Consider the following 24274-nt stretch of genomic DNA (forward strand, 5'->3'; position numbering starts at 1 on the left):
TCACACAGTGGGCTAAAGCCAGATATAAACTCAAAAATATTGCAATCCCAGTGTGCCATCTATTATAGACAACCTTTTCAAAGAGTTTAGACACAAAGAAGAGGAAGAGAACTAAGCCAAATTTATAAGAAACTGATAAATGGTCAAAGGATAAAAATAGGCAATTTTCAGATGAAGAGATCAGTTATCAATAATCATATGAAAAAATGTTCTAAATCCTTCTTGACTGATTAGAGAAATGTAAATCAAAAGAACTCTAAGGTACCACCTTACACCTAAGCAGATTGGCCAATAAGACAGTAAAGGAAAATAATAAATATTGGAGGGGATGTGGCAAAATTGGGACAATAATGCATTAATGGTGGAGTTGTGAATTAGTCCAACCATTCTGGAAGGCAATTTGGAATTATGCCCAAAAGGCTTTAAAAGAATGCATACCTTTTGATCCAGCAATACCACTACTAGATCTGTATCCCAAAGAGATTTTTTAAAATGGGAAAAGGCCAGCTTGCACAAAAATATTTATAGCTACAATTTTTGTGGTGGCAAAGAATTGGAAACTAAAGGGATGTCCCTCATTTGGGAAATAGCTGACCAAATTGTGATATATGATGGTGATGGAATACTATTATGCTGTAAGGAATTATGAATAGGATGATTTCAGAAAGAGCTAGAAAGACCTATGTGAACTGATGCAGATAATAATAAACAGAACCAGGAGAATATTATACACAGTAACTGAAATATTGTGGGACAATCAACTGTGATACTTTGCTGCTAACAGCAATACAATCATACAGGACAATTTTGAGGAACTTATGAAAAAGAATGCCATTCACATCGAGAGAGAACTATTGGGAGTAGAAATGCAGTTGAAAACATGATTTATCACTTGTTTATCTGAGGATATAATTTGGGGTTTTAGTTTTATAAGATTACTCTTACAAAAATGAATAATATGGAAATGTTTTAAGAGATAATACATGTATAACCCAGTGGAACTGCTTGTCAACTACAGGGGGAAAGGAAGAGGGAGGAAGACAACATGGATCATGTAACCTTAGAAAATTTATGTGTTAATTTGTTACTGGAATAAAGATAAAATTTAAAAAAAACAAAGGAGAGAAGAAATGTGAGGCAATGATTAACAGATGGATGAATCAAACTAGGGTGGAGAAGACATGGGAACATATATTGTCAATAGGGAAGCAGTCAGTAAACAAGGAAAGATTGGAAATACGAGGATAAACTGCTCTTGGAGAATGGTCTTAATTTCTTTAGTAAAATATGAGACAAATATCTCAGCTGAGATGGGGGAGAAGCTGAAAAGGTTTGGAAGAGCTGTTGTACTAAGGAAAATAGTTAATTAGGAAGTACAAAAGGACTGCCTTGCAGTCTTGCAGCATTAAGGGTCCATTTAAGGTTATACAACATAAATTTTTAAAAGAACTAGTTATCATGGTTTCATGAGTTTTCTATACCTTTACTGAGCATCAAATGCATAGAAATAAAGGTAGCAGATGGTGGGAATGGCAGGACGAGTTTGTGATATAAGGCAAGGGACTCAAGAAAAGAGTGTAGAGTTAAACTGCTTCGTCAACAGTGAGGATGGATAAGGAAAGAATGAAGCCAGTGAAGGGGGTGATGACCTGACAAGAGAGCTGAGGAATTGAAGGATAGGAAGTCACAATGAGGACAAAGTGAAGGGTTTAGGGTTGCAAGGAATTGGGAGAGGATGCATAACAATAAATTGTGATCAAGTAAGGGTTTTCAGAGTTCATGAACATTGAAGTGTTGCATGCAGTGGGGATAATTGCAAGTTCGGGGGTATGATTATCTTTGTGTGTGGCAGAGGTAGGATGGAAGAATAGGTCTTGGGAAATAAGTTGAAAAACAGTGAGGTTAGACTATTTGAGTATTAAAATGTATGTTGAAGTCCCCTAATATGAGGGTAGGAGTTTGGGAGGAAAGATTGTGAGGCAGGTACTGAATTCAGTGAAGCAAGAAAGGGGGAATTCCCCAGGATTCCTGGGGAATCCTGGCAGATAGCCAACTACCAGAATTTAACTGGGTCGTAGATATGGAGTGAATGAAGCTCAATAGAGGAGAATTAACTGAGTAATGGTGGTAGAAGAAAACTAGAAATAGCAGTGAGGAAGAATTCCCTTATCTTTGTAATACCCAGAGTTTAATAGAATCACTAGGACATAAAAGGTGCTTAATAAATGCTTACCAACTAATTGACCAAGATACTAACTACCTGTGTGACCCTGGGTAAGTTATTCAGCTTTTCCCAATCTGTTTCCTCACATATAAATTGAAGATAATAACAGCACCTACTTTATAGAGTTGTTACGATAGTCAAATCAAATAAATCCAATGCTTTGAAAAACTTCATTTGGCTATTATTTTCTGAATAACATTCAAATGGCAACATATGACTTTTTCCTAGTGAAAAAATCCAGGAAAAAGCATTATCCCTTATCTATTTCCAAAGAAGTTAGACTTTTAAAAGCATTTAACTTGAAATCCTAATATTGGAATTTAATTCTCAGATTTTCCCAAAAATAGCTCTGGGACCTTGAAGAAGTTTAACTTTATTGGGCCTAAATATCTACAAATGAAAGGATTACATTAAATTATAATCACTAAGTCCCCTTAACAACTTTAAAATTCTTGATATTATGTATCTGAAAACTGACTCTAGACACTTGAATAAAGGTTTTTATAACAGTACTATAGACTGCAAACATTTACCAGATGAGAATGTGAAAATGTGTTGAGAAGCAAAAATTTACTGAGTTTATATGCTTTTCTGCAGAGTAAGTTACTGAAAAATGTCATACTTTTGACATGAATTTTCCAGTTCCATGAAGTACAATGGGATTGTCTACCTTAACCCAGCCCCCATTTCTTCTAAAAAACAAAGAAGCTAGTGTGAATCTTACTCTTTTCCAATATGTTCCATCAACCTGGATTCTTAATGGAATTCAGTATTTCACAAGTTTTCTTTGCCAGGTGACAAAAAGACAATATCTACTATTTTTCCTACCTAAGCACTTCCTCTGAAGCCTTCATTATTTTTTTGTTAATTCATCAGCTATTAGGGTAGGGACATAGAACAAGGCAATGAACACTGACTCAAGCCAGAAATCCTGGGTTCAGAATCTGCCTATTGCTTACTTACTGCCTATATAACTTATTGCCTATATAACCTGAGGCAATGAGCAAGTCACAATCCTTTAGAGGTCATTTCCTCATCTTTAAAATTAGGAAAGTAGATTTGATGGTCTTTGATATTCCTTCTATCTATATCTAAGATTCTTTATTTTTAAATTTTCTAAATTTCCATACAAATCTGGATGAATTAATTCTACCAAATTCAATAGACAATATAGATAATCACAACTAGTAAGTGAAACTATTTTTTTTCAACTATCACTCAATTAAAAAGAAACAAAATCTGATAGCAGAGAAGAAAAAAAGAGAGCAAATCTCACCTTGGTAAAGAGTTTAACTGGATCATATCCAGTTGATTTAGCCCATTCTTTAGTGGAAATACGCTTAATATCACCATCATCATTAGATGCTCTTGCTCTGGCTTCAGCTTCTGCTGGTTCCCCTGCAACAGACATTTGGTTATAGTTTAGACATCAAAAGACATGAAACTGGAATCCAACTTATCTGAAGAAACATTAAAATTACCTAGGATTCACCTGTAATGAACACATTCTGGTTTTGTATTTGCCCTCCTGATTCAGGGCCTATTAGAGGGACACCTAAAGGGGATGTATTACATCTTAGCAGTACACTTTTATATGCCGCTATTTTGACAACTAGTATAAGAAAACTAGCTATCAAAAGTAAGTTAAAGCTTTCAATGAAATGACAAGTTCAAGTCAAGTATTTTACTCACAAGCAGCTTCAGGATCAGCTCTGTCAGGGGATACTTCCTGATCAGCATCTTCTTCCCCAAACAACTGGCTGTAATTTTTAAAAAGTTATAAACAAAGAAATATTTTTCACAAAAATTTTTCCCTGAATTACATATATAAAAATAATTGAATTGAGGTGATTATATAAGAGCTTATAAGGAACTAATAAGAAAAATTACTAAATTGTATTTCTCTTTCCCAAACTATCTCTTTTACATAAGGGACTGACCTAAATCTAGCCAATAACACAAGTATGTCTGAATTTCAGCAATCTTACATATAATTACCAGAGTCAAGCTCAACAAAATACATCACTCAACACAAATTTTATAAAATTACTAGTCTGGATGACTTAGGTATAAACAAAACATAATTAACTCTGTTAATCACTGATATGAACCTTAAACATAAAACATCAATTTTATCTTTTTTTTACTCATCTATATATGCATAAGACTTTGATTTGACAAAAAACAACCCTGACTTTTAATTTTAAGTCCACACTTTTCTTTGGGTAGTATATTTTTATTACCAGAAAATAATCTTGAAAATTAATGAGCCACTTCTGGCTGAACTTTTCCTAAGTTACTGCTGATCTTTATACTCTCCAGGTAACTTTCACAAGATACTGCCAAGAACATCACATGAACAAGATTGTACTCCCTTACAAAAAGAAGTAAATTCAAAGTGCCATAAAAAAGTAGCCAGAATCAAATATAAACTTTTTAGATGAGTTTACATGGCATGCATATTCAGACCTTCTTTTCTTAAGTTAACTATATAAAGGGGACATGCTCTATTTCACTTTAGGAATCTTGACTCCCACTCCCAAACAATAATGGTAGGATTTGAAACTAGTGAAGAAGCAAAGGAAGGAGCTGGAAAGAATTATCACAGGTAGTATCAACCAATTCTAATGCATGGAAAGCATAACAGAAATGGAGAAGACAAAATTAGCTCTGCATGTTTAATAACCACCTTGTTTATCTATATTCCCCAACTATAGAATTACTCAAATAATTGGTGCTCTTCAAAAAGCACTACAAATATACAAATGCAGGGTTTTCTCAAAAGTTTTAGTCCAATTTTAGGCTATGAAATCTGCATTAAGACTTTAAGGACACCTTGCATACATAATAAGCATAAAGCAGTCACCTTTGTCTTTATTAACAAAAAAAGTGCACATGCCAGGACAATCTCCTAACTTTCCTAATACTTGATGTCCAATATATCAGCACAATTTTTGATAACCAAGAAAACCTAACAATTCTCAAAAATGCTAAATGCCAAGCAAGGACTAGCAGTAATACTTTGAACCTGATACAGTTAAAATGGAACAGAGTGATCACTTTATGCAAGTAGATGAACTTTTGCCATTAATGACCCTAGCTGACAACTCTAAAGGGAAGAAAAAATCCTTTTAATGAAGCCTGATGAGCCCTCTATGCATAATCATATGGAGGAAATGTCAAAATATTTCACTTTCCTACTCATAATGAAAAAGAATAACAATTTCTGAATTTTTAAAAAACATTTTCATTTTTCTACCATTAGCATTAAAACATAATTTTTATATAATCTCTTACTTGAACAAATATTTTGCCCATACAATACAGTGGATAGGTTCTGAAGGTGTGTTACGAATTGTACATCCCGGGAAAGTTTTCTGTGTTGGTTTAGGATGGCATTCATAACATTCTGTCACACCCTGCAGATTCAAGAAATCAGAAAAACATTCACTCGATTATGGTTAATTCATTATTTCAAAATAAATCAACTACATATAGAGTCTTCTTCCTAGTTCTAACTATATTTCATCGAGGTGTAAGATTTTTATGAAAGGTCCTTAGAAACCAATTTAGTCCAAACTCCTCATTATATAGATATATGAAAAAAAGGCACAAGGGAATTAAGTGATTTTGCCTAATCAGGTATTGTACTATCAGTATTTGTTTCTATATACCATAGTACTCAATCCCTACTTAAATGTTAAAAGCTATTGATACATTGATCTTTTATCTATATCTCTCAGGTCATAAAAGAATTCCGTTTCAAGATAAAAGATAAATTTCTAAGTTAAATATTTTCAAGAATTTTTATTCATTTGTTGATTTCATGACTCTCCATCCAATTTTAACCTCCTAAACAAGTGGAAAATCATGTTTTTAAATTGAAAAGTACTAAATCTAAACTTTGTTTTGAAAATTTCAGATTAGAGCTACTAAAAGAAACTCCCAAAGCAAGGCCAAGAATATCAATATATCAAGTCATTTCCCCAGAAAAATGGTCAAATGATAATCATAAGCAAACAGTACACAAAACAAGAATTGCAAACAGCCATGTGAAAACAATGCTACAAATCACTACTAAAACAAATGAAATTCAAAACAACCCAGAGGTTTTGTCCCACACCCAGAAAACTGGTAAAGATGACAGAAAACAGGAATAGTCACTAATGGAGAAGTGTTAAAAAGAGGGGAACACTAATGCATTGTTGGTGGAGCTATACACCAAAATTAGAATTTGGAAATATTCAAATAAAGTGACTAAAATGTCCATATCATCAATATAACATTTAATCCAGAGATTCTACTGCTAGGAATATACCTCAATGAGGTCACTGACATAAAAAGAAATGCTCCATATACACTGAAATATTTTTAGATGTCCATCAACTAGGAAACAGCTAAACAAATCATGATCTATGAATATAATGGAACATTGTTATGTTATAAGAAATGATGAATATAAATAAGCATAGAAAAACTTACAAGAAATGATGGAAAGTAAGCAGAGTGAGGAAAGTAACATATACAATGACTAAAACAATGTTAAATTTCAGGAAATTGCCAAAAAATAAGCAAAACCAAATGTTGTGAACAAGAGTGTCTCCAAAGAGAGATGAAAAAAAAATAGCTACCCATTTCTTTTCCAGAGAGGAGGTCAAAAGATGTAGAAAACTGTATGTATTTGTTTGGACTTTTAGTCAGACTATATATATATAATATATAAATATGCATATATATATAATAAGTATATATATTTTGTCAATACGTTGCTCAATTTTGCTCTTCCTGTTTTTCTTTTTTCAAAAAATTATTTGTAATAAGGAATAGCTCTCTAGGAAGGAGATAGTGATTAAGATGAAATCTAGATGATATGAATAAAAATCTATTTTTTTAAAAAACTAGTGATTCATCACTATACTCAAATATTCTTCATTGACAGAGAATAAGAAATGAGTTTAAGTTGCAATAGTAAGTATTAAACTAGAAAAGAAGTACCTAAGAATTAAAAATCACCTAAAATTTCCTTCCAAGGAGATAAATATAAGGCAAATTTACATATCTGATACCTAAGAGATTCCTAATAGCATTCTATCATACATTACTATATGAATCCCCTTCTTTTTCACTCCAGTACATTCCTTAGCTTGCAAAAAACATTCACAAGTAGTGCTGATACAGATCATAAACATACAGGTTAAAAAAAGTTTCTAAACCCCAGTAGAGAAAGTGATTTTTGCAGAATGATATTAAGTACCTTCCTAACTGAAAGTGAGGGGATAAACTGAATGATATACTTAGATTCTTTCCATATTTATAATTCTAGAATCACCAAAACTACCAACTTCTGAAAGCCTTATTACAAGTTTCTTACATAATAAAGTTTCAAACACATAAAAGATTAAAGCACATTGTGTTTCCAACACATAGTCTTTAAAATATAAACTAATCAAACTAAGCAAAGTTAAGGAGTTTTCCTTGCACCTCCAATTTTGTCTGTGTCCCTTTGCAGTTCTCTTTTACAATTTAAAAAGCAATGGCCTATACCACCTCAAGGAAATATTCTGAGTGTTTTTATAAGCATTATAATTGAGTTTGTCTTAGATATACAAATCCAAGAAAAATTCAAACTTTTCTTATACCTCCCCCAAGAGTCTATGGTACCATAATAAATATTAAGTATAATAAATCTTTTCCTCTTACCTTTTTGATAACTGTTACTTGTCCAAGATAGCCAGCAGTTCCACTTTCTATAAGAGGAACATCAGCTGCTAGACACATTCTATTCACATGGTTTCGTGCGGCTGAAAGATGACATCAAGAAACAAAAATCAATTATTTGACTTTTACATTTAGTATAGCAGCTTAATAATTTTTCTCAGTTTTAATTTTAGAATCAACCCTTATGCCCAATGCTCCCACAGAAATTATTATAGCTAAAATGTTATTTTTATACATGAAGAACCATGTAAGCGTGGCCTAAATCTGGTTTAAAAGTTAAATTGTAAAACAATGGTCAACCTGTATGATCAATATGTCTGCTGATTTTTAAAATTCAGTATACCTATGGGTATAAGGCAAACATCTATTGCTAAGAGAAAATCTAACTTTTTGGTCTCAATTTAAGTACTAATATTTCCCATTATCAAACTGAAAATAAAAATAGCAAGAAAAGTCCAAAAAGAAGTCAACACATTTTAGAAATGACAAAAATGCAAGAGGAAGTAAAATTGCCTTGAACGTCAATTTAAAAATATTGAAACCATCAAATTACCAAAGGTATCCCTATAGAGAGAATAATTTGTGAGGTAGCTAATCATGACCAACATCCACAATGCCATAGTTTCTGATATGGAATACTTTAAAATTATGAAAATAGCAACACTAATATGGTGTTAGTATCTAAATATTTTGCTAAGTTTTTCCATTCAATGGAACCTGCAGTATTAAATGAGTTTTTAAGTTTTTTCTATCTTAGACACAAATCCAAAGTTATCATTAAAGTTAATAAGAAAGTATGAGTTGCTAATTTGCTTTATATTCAAAACATTATCTAATGCATTAAGCTAGATATAAGTATAAGAGTGAATATATTTCTAAGAAGACACTAATAGTTTAAGTACTTGCACCCTAAATTCCATAGAAACCGAGATGATGAAGTCATAGGATCACATATATATCCTTCTAGGGGGCCTCAGAATCCATTATTTCAATCCTCTCATTATAGATCGTTAAAGAACCAAAAATAAAATCTGAAAGGGCATGGAACTGTTTCATTTTGGGCTTTTTATCTCCAATGTCAAGTAAGTGCCTAGTAAAGAAGGCACTTGTATCATCATTGAATGAATTTAGCCAAAGAAGTTAAGCAATTTATGCAAGAACACAGATATTAAGTAGAGGAGTTGGGATTCAAACCCAATTCCAGGACTCCAAATCAAGTATCTACTGAATCTAACTATAGTTAGTTTTAAGTTTCTAAGTTTTAAGAAAAGTTCTGAAGACTTCCCCAAATGCAAATGTCCCTAGGTATCTTTCCAATTCTATCAAATAAATTATCTTTAAGATATATATATATATATATATATATTCAGGAGGCTGCTGGGTAGCTCAGTGGATTGAGAGCCAAGCCTAGAGATGGGAGGTCCTAGGTTCAAATCTGGCCTCAGACACTTCCCAGCTCTGTGAGCCTGGGCAAGTCACTTGACCCCCATTGCCTAGCCCTTACCACTCTTCTGCCTTGGAGCCAATACACAGTATTGACTCCAAGAGGGAAGGGAAGGGTTTAAAAAAAAAAAAAGAAGATATATATATATATATATATATATTCTATAAGTTTTATAATCTGAAAAATATTTGGCAGGCACTATCCTTATCTACAGAAACATTTTCCCAGTGTCACAACTGTTGGCAAATGACAATAAACTCTATTGATTTCTATTCCTACACTGCACTATCTCATAGGTAACTAAGATTCAGGAGTTAAGAGCTGGACAAGAGCTTAAAGAGAGATCACCATTTTTCTTAAAACACACATATTTTGTCTTATAATCATACTAAGTATCAGTTCTAAGGTGAAAAAAGCAATAAGGGCTAGGCAATTGATGTTAAGTAACTTATCCAAGGTCAGAGAGCTAAAAGTATCTGAGGCCAGATTTGAATCCCAGACTTCCCAACTCCAGGACTGGCTCTCTAACCTAGCAGCCGCAGTATCATAATTTTTAAAATAAGGTAAATTAAATCAACAGAAATAAATGGACTTGCTTAGGGTCAACTAGGTAGTACTTGAAACCAAGTTCTCCTCTAACTCTAGATTCAACACTTTCCACTAGGGCAGTGCAGTACAGTGAAAAAAATACTAGATCTTTTACCAAAGAACTAGTTCTTCTATCTACAAGCTGTCTGACCTGGAGCAATCAAATTACTTTACCTCTCTGGGCCTGAGTTTCCTCACCTGTAGAGAAACTTAGAATAAATGTCCTCTCAGGTTTTCTGTCTCTTAAATCTATGCCCCTCTCATGTTTGCCTCTCTTAAACTCCCCTTGGACACTGTCCTAGAGGCACACAACTAATTCTAATGGGGAGCCATTTTGGCCAACTACATATTTAAAATATTATATGAAGAACATAACTTATTCTTAAAGCTGGCAAGTTCAATGACACAAATCCAGATGTTTCCATGAGAATTTATCAGGGATGTCCTGAAACCAACTCCAATCAGCTCAACAGAAATAAATGTTAAATTTTAATGTGAGCTTTTCCACCTAATAAATCAGCAAGCACTACATATCAGAGATGGACTTCTTGTTTGATGACTAGAGTCTAGACTCTAGACCTAAGAAAATGCCAGTGATACAGACAAATTAAAAGTGTATCATGCATATATTTTTTCAGTCAGTTTAACATTTTTTATCACATCACTGAAAGTATTCTGAAAATAGAAGTCTGTTTTGTCCACTGCTCTATATTTCAATGACAACTCAATTAAGTACTGTAAGGAAGCTGATAAATTATTATTTTTACCCATTCTATATTTTTATAATCTGAGTGTAAGAAATAAAAAAGCAGTAGTTACAAAACACAAAACCAGAATTTATTCAAGTCTCACCTCTGTTATCTAAAGCATTCATGACCAATGTAAACTGCCGAAAGAATTCCACATTATAATCAGGGCTACAAAATAGAAGAAAGAAAAAGTCAGAAAAACAATCACCTTGTTTGCTCGTTACAACATAATACAAAATTACCGATCATTATAAAAGAATCTAAGTACTGATCAATCCGAGTGAGATGCTAATTCTCATGTATACTAAATGAAAAGGAAATATTTTTAGTTTACTTTTTCTAAATAGTCCTTAGCAATTAGGAAATGCTGATATCCCCTATCTCTTTCTCTTCAGATACTTGCAGTCAATACATAGTCCAGTGGTCTTAAGGCTAAAAAAGACAGCAATTTTCTAACCAACCAGGACCTTAGCTACAATGTTAGAGTCAAATCAAGTTGGCCAAACCAGAATCTTCAGGCCACTGTTCCACAATGGACCCCCACTGTAAAAGTTTAAAAAAAAATGCAAACAAGAAAGTAGAAATTGCACTAAAGAAAACTAAAATATTAAAAGGAACTGGATTAAGCAAAGTATATACACAAAAGGACCATGTTGAAGGAAATACAATTTTAAGGAAATCCAAGAGATCATTTCTCAGGGTATTATAATAGTAGCTGACATTTTAAAAGTTCTAAACTGCTTTTTATAATATATATCTTGTTTGGTATGGGAGAGGACAAAAACACATGGAAAAAATTGTTACCAAAAGTAACCCAGAAAAGTTCAATACTTATAGACCCACCACTACAAAATATTTGCAAGATGTTAACTACACATATCAAAGGTACCTTTGGATTAAGGTATGTGAAGAGAATCACCAGACTTACACAAAAAATATTTCTACAGTCAACCTTATCTTTATAGTTCCACAACTGATTAAAAGGTATACCGATTACTCTTCCAAAAAGCCAACTCTATTTATTCTCTATATAAAAGCTTCTGATTCAATATAGCAAGATGCTAACTGAAAAGCTAATAAGAGTTTTCCAAAGAATGTATCAAGATTCCTTGAAAGATGCAATCATGGAGCAGTTAAGTGGCACAATGGATAGGGCACCAAGCCTGGAGGACCTGGGTTCAAATCTGAACTCAGATACTTCTTAGGTATAATGACACTAGGCAAGTGACTTAATCCCAATCCCAACTGCCTAGCCCTTACCACTCTTCTGCCTTGGAACCAACACTTAGTATCAATTCTAAGGCAGAAGGATTTTATTTAAAAAATAAAAATTTTAACCTACAACATACTAGACCCTATGCTAGGCACTTTACAAATATTATCTCATTTGATCCTCACAACAACCCTGAGAGGTAAGTACTATTACATTTTACAGTTATGTAAACCTACAGAGGTTAAGAGACTTGCTCAAGTCACAAAAGTAATCAATGTCTGATGTCAAAATTTCAACTCAGTTTTTCCTCCAGGCCTATGGCTCCATCAACCTTGCAACCCAGCTGCCTCCGAGTTGAACAAAATAGAAGTAGAGAGCCTAGGTGGACAGAATGGTGGTGTCCTGCACAGTGAAAAAGATAAGAGAATAGTTTGAGGTGAAAGTTTTGAGTTCTTTTTGGACATGGTATACATCCTGGTGTACAAAAGGTAGTAGGTGATGTATAATTATACCTCAGGAAAGAGACCTGGGTGGAGAGAAAGATTTTATAACCATCTCCACAAAGTGGTAACTTAATGACTATTTTGGTAAACTGAATTTGGAGGGAAAAAAAGTATGGCAAATTATCTCAAAGCAACTTCCCAGAACAAGATTTATCCGTGCACAAGAGAATTCTCAATTGCTCTGTTTAAAGATGCAATATAATTTATAACTTCTTCCCATAAAGATCCTTTAAAGGATCTTCTTCACATAAAGATCCAAAGAAACAACTACTTAATTTACTTAGGGAAAAATCAGTTTAGCTAGTCTTACCAAAAGGAAGAAACAGAATGCACAAGAAAAACAAGAAATATAATGCTCCAAATCACATTTAAACAGTTAACAACAAAATACATACTTCATGATGCTGTCATGGTAGGCTATAATATTAGCTTCTGGATAAAACTGCAAAACACTTTCCTTAGCAACCTAAAAATTATAAAAAAAAAATTTGTAAAATTATTTCTAAGATTATTCAAAACTGACTTAGTACACACTTTCTGATATATACAATGCTATTATTTTTTTGATGGAAAAAATAAAATTTTGGAACTCGTGTTTTCTTCTACCTAATTCATCACCTCTTATTAAGTTGAGAACAAAATATGTAAGGGAAAAAATGTACTCAGATTTATGCCAGGTATATGAGAGTTCAATAAAATCTAACTAAAAAAAAGGAATTGAAAGAAGTCCTGGTTCAATATTAAAACACAAAAACATGTCTACATGGTTGATTTCATTTCAAACCCAAAATAAATGAAGCCACCTAGTTTAAATGATTATCTACTAGTTAACCCTGAAGGATAGCTAGTACATTCGCTAGTAAAATTGCCATCTCTTTAATCCCCAAAGTCAAAAGATATATTCAAAGAAAAAAAAATCATTTTTAATTATTTTCTAAGTCATAATTAGGAATTAAAATTTATTTGTTGATGTATTCCAATATCAATACTTTATTCTAGTGAAATACTACTATTTTTGTAGCACTTTGTACTTGTTTTGTGTACTGTCATTTTGTATTAATTCTAAATATATACCATGTCCCACTACTAGACTGTGAGCTCTACAAGGATAGAAAAGTTTTTTGGGGGGGTGGGGGGAGAGGTGTTGAATCACTCAATTTATGTACTATTTCATCAAGCAAAATGTCATGGTGTCTTTTGATTTGACCTATTTAAAACAACAATAACAAAAACAATAACATGCTAGGCAAAGAGCATCTAGACTCAAAGTAGGTTTTTCATGAAAGATTTCTGGTGCAAAGGGCGGTTTGCCAGTGACCAGGACAGCATAAATTAAGCTTATAATTAGGTGAGTCCCTAACTAGTTTCACTTGCTCTATAACCAGGCCATACTCACCCACCTCACCACACTAAAACTGTACCTAACCAGGATGCTGGGAAGTAATAGGTGCTACCCTCCCAAGACAAAGGCTCTTTTTCCAGTCTCAGTTTAGGTCTGGCAGGAGGCAGCCACAGTGATCTGCTTGTGACCAGTTACTGTGACAAGGTCTATCTTAAGCAGTCTAGGAGACAGTCAGCCAGCATTAGCCACCTTGAGTGCTAGATATATGAAATGCATTTAATTTTTAAAAATGAAGGATGAGCACAGACACCTGACAAATTTTAAGCCTCAATAATCTAAATTAATTTGGTTCCATGATTTCTCCTAAGCCAAAGTTAAGTTACTTTTAAAATAAAGAATAAATTGGGCTGTGGGAGGAAAAGAGGGGGAGAGGGAGAAAGGGAGATAGAGAGAGATCTTATAAAGTTCACTACCCTGGAGTAGAAAAAACCTGAGTTCAAATCTGGCCTCAGACACTTCCTAGCTATGTAACTGTGGGCAATTCATTTAACCCCAATTGCCTAGCCCTTACCACTCTTCTTCCTTAGAATCAATACTTGAACCAAAGGTAAGTATTTGGGGTTTTTTTAAAAGGTCAATATACTATCCTTAAAGTTCAGATGACCTGAGGAACCAAGGGTACCATCTTGTTTCTTCGCTACAGCGCAAGAAATGTAGGGGTGAAAAAAAAATTCCTTTCTCTACCCAAGACAGTATCTTATTTCATCTGCTTGTCATTTTCTATTATCTAACACCAATCTGTTTATGGTAGAAACATAAATGATTATTATAGGGATAATCCTAATTACAGTACATAATAACAAATAATGATTGGGAAGTAGCTCCTAACAGTTCTATTTCTCTCTTTGTGATTTAAACAACCTTTAACCTTTCCTGGCCTCACTTTCCCAAGCTGAAAATAAATACATTTCTCAAATTCCTCCCTCTACTGAAGGTTATGAGAATCAATCTTAAAACAAAGTGGGTACTCCATCCAAAGTACAATGAAGCAAAGAGGTCAAACACTTGGGAAAACAGATTAACATGTAAATGGGAAATATTTAACAAAATAAGTTAAAACACAATAGAACATATGTAATGTTAATATGTTGTTTTTAAGTCAATTATGTGACTCCCAGGAATCCTTTATTTGAATTTGACAACCCCAGCAACAGAAAAATGGAAGGAATCTTAATTAATTACCTGTGCCTTCGACCTTCCTACATGCTTCTTTTGAAACAAAAATTGCCTGTTGAGATTGCTGACATCAATAGTATCCAGATCAATCTACAATTGAACAAACCTAGTTATTTTAAAATAAAGAATATAAAAATATTTTAAAGTATTCCACAAAGTTTCTTAAAAGCAAAGCATCAAAAAGCACCCAACATTTCAGCAACATTGACACCAACCCTAAGAATCCATTGTTTCTAAATTTGCTACAAGCATTTGAAAACTTATTTGAGAACCAATCACACTATAATTATTGTTCTGGAAAAAAAGCAAATGCTGAATACATAAGCAACTCCTTAAATCTTCATTTCTATGGATAACTTTCTCAAGAATATTTGTAAAACTTAGACAGTATGACATGCTTTTCTTATATTGCCATACTGGCAAGTGTGACAGTTACAAGTGAAAATCTGAAAATGCACACACGTGTACATACACACACAAATGTACATTAATGCACATCTTCAAATGCAATTTATATCACATACTTTATTTCTGCACCAACTCAATCACAAAGGTTTCTAGGCTGTGGAAGTGCATATCTGAATTTCTGTATGGTAAAATACTCAGAAAACACTTTAAATTTTCTAAAGGGAGATCCTCTTTTGTCTCCTTCAATTCCACTCTTTTTATTCATACACATATAACTAAGGAATCTACCAATACATTTTGAGGATTATAAACAACCTAAAAGAAAGGCCTGTTAGGGCAGATATGGTAAAGATGGTTATGTGATTTTAAAATTTTAATTCTGTATTTAATTATACCTATAGGTTAAAAGCTTATTAAATGCTAACAAAAATACAAATGGCTAAAATAGAAAAATGTAATAAAACAAGACAGTCACCCATTTGAAACTGTATGATTTATGTGTGTGTGTATATGTCATTTTTATATAGGAATCCAAAGATCATGGTAAAAACTATTGGTTCTATGTCTAAAAACTTACATAAAGGTATCTAAAACATTAACTTAAAATATAATTTCATTTATGAAGCTCCACAAAGCATGCAATTTAATTAACAAATAATTATCTAGAATTTTTGGATTTTCAACAGCAAATTTGATTTATGATTGTTTTCCAAATTAAGTCTAGAATTCATACTTCTTTCATATGACATGCTTTCTTTTCCTTAAAATTTTAGTAAAAAATTAAGGCACCATCATGTTTGAATGTCATAGAATACTAAGTGTCAAAACTGTATACAAAGTTAAAGAGAAATATATTAACCACAGCAGTTAAGATTTGTTATGTAATTCAACAAATCTTTCACTTTTCATATGAAGAACTATGGCTGAAAATGTAATTGACTTGCCTGCCATAGGTCACAAAAATTGGTTAAGTGGTACCACTGACTTCAAATCCAGCACTTTTCACTGTATTACTCAGGCTCGGTTTTCTTTTTCCAGAGTTAATAGACTTTTCACATACCTCCATGTACACAAAAGAACTAAAAATACCAACAAACCCTTTGATTTCAAATCCAGATCATGCAATGAACTTTCTTTTAAAAAAAAATTTTTAAGTAGAAAACTACATTCTAAATATATAAAAATTACATATAAGAAAACGGATGTCAATGACACCTGATATAGCTAAAATACATCCTTCCTATCCATTTCAGTGACGTGACTGGGCAGAACCACATATACAATGATAGTTTTATTTCAGGAGATGCTTATCTTCAGTCATTTGTATCTGCTACATGTTAGTGAATTGTTAAGCCACACATGTGACATCAACATAACAGAAAAAAAAAACCTGTAACTGTACAGTATTTCCAAAGAACATGGTTTATTTATATTTTAGTTATCTAAAAAAACCTTAAATGAAATTTGCTATAATTAAAAAGTAGAAACCTTTGAACAAAGAAAAAGTGAGAAAAAAAACCAGGCAGGCAGCAGCTATTTTTAGTTGACTGAAAGTGAAGGTTAAAATACTAACCTACTTTTGTGTGTAGTTTTATGATAGATGTTAAGTAATATTTTTAGTAGCAAGAATGGAACAGCCTGTCCTGAGTTTCATCCAAATAAGTGAAACTTATAACATGGAGACCTAAGAATGGTATTGAAAGACGAATGCTGGGAAGCAGTTTTAAGCCATGCCTTTCTCATATTCAAAATTAATCTTCCTTGGCACCAAGTCAGGAGGGGGAGGGGGGGTTAAGGAAGAGAGGAGGAAGAGTTCTTACTACTGCAAACCGTGGGAAAAAATTGGCTTTAAAACAAAGCTCAGGAAGCTCTTTAATTCTTTACCCCCAAAAACATGGTCCCAAATAAGAGGGGAAATTATAACTACGGCTTAAAACGGTCCAAAATCCTCCCCTACGGAATGCAAGCTCTTTAGGAGCAAACTAGCAAACGCCAACCCCACCCCTCACTCTATCTCACCCCAAAGCTGATGACAAAAAAAAAAATTTCTAAGACCCAAAAGTAGGAAACCCCCTCGGGAAGCCGCCTCAACCCTCTTCTCAGAAAAGGTAATGGGGAGGATAAACTCGAAGGAGAGAACCCTCTAGGAGGGAAGACTCCACCTCTCGAAGCCTCAGGCGGGCAAAGGGGAGGGAAGGGGGCCCAGGCCCCTCCTCCTCGGCTCCCACCGCCCCCCACCCCGCCCCGACCCCAGTCATTCCCGACCCACCGCGATTTACCCGCGCAAACCCAGCGTCTTCTTACAGGAGCCGCCGCCATGTCCGCCCAGCTCCCGCGGAGCTCAGGCGAGAAGGTGGGGGCCCTTCGTGACTCGGCCTCCTGGATCCTGGCGCCCTCCCTGAATCTTCACGCCACCCTCCCCACGGGGCCAGATTCATGCCTCGCCTGCCCAGTGCCCGGCCCCCAGCCTCCGGCCCCGCTCCTCACCAGGTCGATGTGCGCGAAGCCGCTGAGCACCAGGTTCTTGAGGAGCTCGCAGCCGATGCCGCCCGCGCCGACTACCAATACCCGGCCCCCAGCCACAGCCTCTGCCAGCTCTTTGGGCAGCCCCCGCGACAGCGCCATGGCGGCCACCCTCCCCCCCCCCACGGCCAGGACCCACCCACGGACACACTGCCCGATCCACGGACACACAGGCTGGCAGAGGGAGGGTGGGAGAAGAAGAGGCAGACGGAAGGGGGGCGGTGAGGCGACCGCCGCGGACCGGAACTGAAGGGGGAGGAAGAGGAAATTTCCGCTCCTGCGCATTCGCCTCCTCTGCCTACCTAGTGGGTGCGTTTGCCCTTAGTAAAGATGGGAGAGGGAGTCGCCACGTGGGGCCTGCAGCTTACTATTAAATCATCATTACTTTGAATCCTGGAGAAGCAGCATAAGGTAGTAGAGGAAAGGTGTGGATACAGTCTGATTTTTCAGGGTCTTTTCCTGCCTTTGAAGCCCACTAGCTGTGTCACTTTGAACAAATGACAATCCTTCAGGTCCCCAGGCAACTCATTATTATGAACTTGATTGATTGGTCAGCAAAAAAGTTTACTTATATGAAGAATATAGAAAGGATTAACATTTCTGTATTTAGTAAAACATTCTTTTATAAAATTAAAGTTAAGTTTACGGTGACAATATTGTTCAATATAGGAGGCTTCTGAAACAATTGTTAATATTGTATTTCCCCAAAAGAGTTTGTCACTCAAGCCCTGTTCATCTCAGGCAAAGATTTTTTTTTAGGTTAGCTGAAAGAAGTGGCCCTGGCTGACTGTAGTGGAGCCACTGCTGCTTTTCAGCAGTGGCAAGTGGTTGGGGATAGGTTTTTCAGAGAAAAAGTCAAGGTTCTTCTTCCCCCTCTATCTAGGCAAAGTTAATTGTCCTTAGGTAGCTCTACACAGAATTAATGGAATTTTCCCCGATGACTGTTCATTTAAGGGAGCCAGGTGTCTTGATAAGCGCCTTTGGCCTTCCACTGAGGCTTAGGCTGTTGTCATTTGTTGCTAAGATGTTTCAGCCCCCTATAAGCACCTTTGGCCTTGTACATGTGCAGGTGCCTATACTAATCTAATGTCATTAGGTTCCTGACTCAAAGGTCCAGGGGTTCCAGCCCCTCATCCCTCATCATTAATATATTGCTATCTATCTCTCCTCTTCCCCCCCCCAAAAAAAAAATACCACTTCTGTAAACAAATATTTGTAGTTAAGCAAAGCAAAATGTATGCACTGGTTATGTCTGAAAATGTATACCTCTTTTGGTATCTTTATTTCTAAGAGGTAGGCCTTTCAGGACCACAACCTCAGTCATCCTTGACCACCATCTCCCCTGTATTTAATCAGTTGCCACACCTTATTAATTGTGGTCAGATTTCTGACTGGTTATTTCCGTTCCTTTGCCTTGTTATCCAATAAATGAATTTTCTGGCTCTGCTCATTTCATTCTGCATTAGTTCAGAAAATTTTCCAAGACTCATTATGAAAAATGCTATGAGAACTAATGAACTGAAGCATGTTTTCACTTTTTTTTTGCAACTTGATTAATATGGAAATGTTTTATATGACTTTATTGCTTATAGTATTGCCTGCCTTTTCATTGAGAAAAGTTGGAAAGAGAATTTAAAACTTGAAATTTACAAAAATGAATGTTAAAAAATATTCATCCTAAGGTGGTCTTGTTATGGGTGTGGAAAAATACCCTTTGGGGTTCGGGAAGGATGCCTTTTGCAAGCATGCAATGACTCCAAAACTTAGCTTAAAAACAAAAAGATTTATTAATTTAGAAAGTAATGTTGAGAGTGGCCAGGAAGATAGCAAGGTAAGACAGCAATATGGGGAGCAGTTCCTGGGAGGACAGCATGAAAGGAAAGGCTGTTCCCCCATGGGGACAGCATGGATGGAGAGGCTGTCCCCCAGACGACATCAGTTCTGGGGATTTTATACATTCTTCACAACAGTTAGTCACTCAGGCATGAGGTGGGGTGATCATACTGGGGTCTGCCTGGGGACACAAAGACTCCTTAGTTTTAGGGGACAAACAGATGTAGGATAGGATTGAGGTGTGGTCTGAAGGTGCATCTTTCTGACCATCTAGAGGACAATCAAAGGAAGATAATCATCTCAGGATTCTAGCTGGGGTCATTGGGTGTTTTTAGGCTCAGAGTTAGAAAAACAACAAGGGAGTTCCCTTGAAAATAGTTCGCCTGGGTTTCTGGGGTACCGTGCCCATGTCGGTCTGAATCTGCCTGCCCATTTTTTTTTTAAACCCTTACTTTCCCTCTTGGAGTCAATACTGTGTATTGGCTCCAAGGCAGAAGAGTGGTAAGGGCTAGGCAATGGGGGTCAAGTGACTTCCCCAGGGTCACACAGCTGGGAAGTGTCTGAGGCCAGATTTGAACCTAGGACCTCCCATCTCTAGGTCTGGCTCTCAATCCGCTCAGCTACCCAGCTGCCCCCTGCCTGCCCATTTCTTAAGGCTCATTAATGTTCCGTTATAATTAATATATAATTTGTTGATTCAGTTGATCACACTTTGTGTCCAGCTCTTTCCTGCAGTAAATAGGCTATTGCTTTCTTTGATCTCATCAACATGGAATCTAGGAACCCCAAACTTGTGGCCTAGTGGGATCTGGTGAACCCCCAGGTTTCAGGACTAGCTTATAGTTTTGAGACCCCAAAGTTTGTACTTGTTCCCTGTTCCCATGGGAATCCACCCTGAAGAGAAACCCAGGCTAGCATTTTCAGACTGAGTGGGGGACCCTCAGATGAATGATAGCCCTAGTTGGGTGGAACTAAGCATATGCTAAGGACCCTCTTGGTCTTAGGTAGTCTCCCTTATTGTATCAGAGACCCTTTCCCAAGAAGATCCACACCTGTTTAGTATCCATTGTAAGCAGCCCCTTCTTTTACACCTAGCCTCTAGCTATGATTCCTTTCCCAAGCTTGATTGTATCCAGTCAGTGTAATTTGAACACTCCCCTTTTCCTTGTAGCTATAGTAATGTCAGTTATCTTTCCTTGCCCCTGGTTTTCCCCCAAATTCTTTTGTTCCTTGGAGTCATCATCTAGCTTGGTGGCATTCCCAGGGATAACATCCTCAGAGTCCAGGGATCAAAGTTGTGGCACCAGACTGAGTAAAGAATCAAATACTGGACTATCCCTATCCTGATTAAAGACTTGGTTTTTCTGACTATTTCATAGTTTTGCATTATTTACAAGTTAACAATCTCTGGAGTATATGTCTAGAAGTGGTATTGCTGGAACAATTGATATCCACAATTAGGTGACTTTTAGGTTATAGCTACAAATTGCTTTCTAAAATGATTAGATCAATTCATAGCTACATTAATTGTCCACTATTGTGATCCAAAGCAACTCTTAAAATATTGTCAGTTACAGAAGGCCTTTCTGCCTTGATGGAGATGGTACCCACCAGGTTTCCCCTTATACCAGTGACCTCCAAGTCTCTCTCCCACCTAAAAAATGGGGGTGTAAGACAAACTGTGAGGGGTGCAATATAAAAATCCCAGGGAATTTTGCTGGAGGCTATACAGTAAATTAGTGAAAATAAAATTAAACCAGATATTAAGATTAGAGTGAAGACTAAGGGGATGTGACAGCTTTGTTCCAGTATGTGAAGAGTGTCAACCTTGAAAAACTCAGAATCACTAAATTAGAAAGAATGTCTTTAATCAGAACAAGGAAGGCAATGCTTTGATCAGCCACTACACAGCTCTGGGATGCTGGAAACAATGTCTCCAGGAAAAAACACCTTGATAGATTTTCCAAGAAGTAGAACTTGTGAGTCTTATATACCTTTTGGGGAATATAGGAGAGGAAGGTTCAGTCGATAAGATTTTACAATGGAAACAAGGAAATGATTCCTGCCAGAGAAAAAGGCCTCTGATTCTATGAGAGAAACTTATAACAAAAGGGTACTTAAGATTTGAATTTATCTACTAATTCTACCTAAACTGAGATCTGTCACCTTGGAAAAACAAAGAACCACTAAAGTAGTCATAAAACCAAATCTTTAAACAGGAAAAGAGGCAGGTCCTTAATATCCGGGGCCACCACACAGAACTAAGCAATAAACATATCACATAATCAACTCTGGAGCGCTGCGGACAATGCTTCTAAGAGAATCACTGCCAAAAATGATTCTCCAAAGAATAATAAAACATAGGAATCTTATATACTTTTTAGGAATATAGTATAGCATTGACTGGTTTACCAGCAGACCTGGGAAAGAGGCTGTAGCCAAAGGCTAGGGTATCTGAGAGTAATTTACAGTGAATACAAAAAGGATGATTCCTGCCTGGTGCTGGTCTTCTTGGGAATGGATCTGATACAATGGGAGATACTTCTAAGACAAAAAGGGTGATTGAGGACTTGAGCATTTCTGTCTCTTCTTTGTAAGACACTTAATGGATGCTTGGTGATTCATTGTTCAGTCTAAGACTAGGTCAGTTTGGAACTTGCATGAAGGCAATTTCCCAAGGGACAAAGGCCAACTTTGGGTTTCCAGAAATTAGTTGACAGACCATTGGGTACTTTAAGGTTTTTTTGTTCAGCCTAAAACCAGGTGGGTCTGGGACATCCCTTAAGGCAAGTTCCCAAGAGACAAAGGCAAACTTGGGAGTTCCATAAACAAAATTGAGCTATCAGTTTTCAATGACATGGTAAGAGCCTGTTCCTTAGGAATATTATTTTGAAACAATTACAAGATTATTACAATTATTGAAGCAAGAGATGATAAAGGTCTAACCTAGGGGACTGACTGTATGGAGAGGTGGCAGATTCAAGAGATTTAAAAAATAAAATTAACAGTATTTGCAAAGTGCTTTAAGGATTGCAAAGTGCTTTCTTTACAAATACATCATTTTGTAAATTCTTTCATTTCGCCACCTACTGGCCAGAGAGAGAAATTACTCCTTTGGCAACTGATTAAGTAAATGGGGAGATGGAAGTCTAAGATGACTCTTCAGATTGTGCTCCTAAAAAGATAATGGTGCCCTCAATAGAAATAAGACATTTTTTTTAATTTTATAGTATTCTATTTGATCATTTCCATGCATTAATCATTAAAGACAAAGATCATTTTCTTTTCCTCCCCGCCACCCCCCCCGTAGCCTACGCATGATTTCACTGGGTATCACATGTGTTCTTGATTCGAACCCATTGCCATGTTGTTAATATTTGCATTAGAGTGTTCGTTTAGTCTCTCCTCTGTCATGTCCCCTTAACCGCTGTAGTCAGGCAGTTGCTTTTCCTCGGTGTTTCTACTCCCACAGTTTGTCCTCTGCTTATGAATGGTGTTTTTTCTCCTAGATCCCTGCAGATTGTTCAGGGACATTACACCGCCACTAATGGAGAAGTCCATTACGTTCGATTATTCCCCAGAGTATTAGTCTCTGTGTACAATGTTCTCCTGGTTCTGCTCCTCTCGCTCTGCATCACTTCCTGGAGGTTGTTCCAGTCTCCATGGAACTCCTCCACTTTATTATTCCTTTTAGCACAATAGTATTCCATCACCAACAGATGACCACAATTTATTTAGTTATTCCCCAATTGATGGGCATCCCCTCATTTTCCAATTTTTGGCCACCACAAAGAGCGCAGCTATGAATATTCTTGTACAAGTCTTTTTGTCCATTATCTCTTTGGGGTACAGACCCAGCAGTTCTATGGCTGGATCAAAGGGTAGATATTCTTTTATCGCTCTTTGTGCATAGTTCCAAATTGCCCTCCAGAATGGTTGGATCAATTCACAACTCCACCAGCAATGAATTAATGTCCCTACTTAGCCACATCCCCTCCAGCATTCATTACTTTCCTTTGCTATCATGTTAGCCAATCTGCTAGGTGTGAGGTGATACCTCAGAGTTGTTTTGATTTGCATCTCTCTGATTATAAGAGATGTAGAGCACTTTTTCATGTGCTTATTAATAGTTTTGATTTCTTTATCTGAGAACTGCCTATCCATGTCCCTTGCCCATTTATCAATTGGAGAATGGCTTGATTTTTTGTACAATTGATTTAGCTCTTTATAAATTTGAGTAATTAAACCTTTGTCAGAGGTTTTTATGAAGATTTTTTCCCAATTTGTTGTTTTCCTTCTGATTTTAGTTATATTGGTTTTGTTTGTACAAAAGCTTTTTAATTTGATGTAGTCAAAATTATTTATTTTACATTTTGTGATTCTTTCTCTGTCTTGCTTGGTTTTAAAGTCTTTCCCCTCCCAAAGGTCTGACATGTATACTATTCTGTGTTTACCCAATTTACTTATGGTTTCCTTCTTTATGTTCAAGTCAT

The 24274-nt window shown here is 35.9% G+C and overlaps 1 protein-coding gene across 1 annotated transcript in view; it reads right to left on the reverse strand.

Moving 5' to 3' along the window:
- Positions 1-18243, reverse strand: part of UBA2 (ubiquitin like modifier activating enzyme 2) — a 34535-nt gene extending 16292 nt beyond the window's left edge. Inside the window, exons 1-8 of the mRNA XM_001362216.5 lie at positions 17913-18243; positions 15024-15107; positions 12835-12905; positions 10827-10891; positions 7925-8025; positions 5522-5643; positions 3917-3984; positions 3501-3622 (exon numbers count right to left, since the gene is read on the reverse strand). Coding sequence (XP_001362253.4) covers positions 3501-3622; positions 3917-3984; positions 5522-5643; positions 7925-8025; positions 10827-10891; positions 12835-12905; positions 15024-15107; positions 17913-18233 — 954 coding nt within the window. The 5' untranslated portion in view covers positions 18234-18243. The remainder of the gene's footprint in view (positions 1-3500; positions 3623-3916; positions 3985-5521; positions 5644-7924; positions 8026-10826; positions 10892-12834; positions 12906-15023; positions 15108-17912) is intronic.
- Between the last annotated feature and the right edge of the window lie 6031 nt (positions 18244-24274).

Source organism: Monodelphis domestica, chromosome 1 (assembly GCF_027887165.1).
Source record: "Monodelphis domestica isolate mMonDom1 chromosome 1, mMonDom1.pri, whole genome shotgun sequence".
NCBI lineage: Eukaryota > Metazoa > Chordata > Mammalia > Didelphimorphia > Didelphidae > Monodelphis > Monodelphis domestica.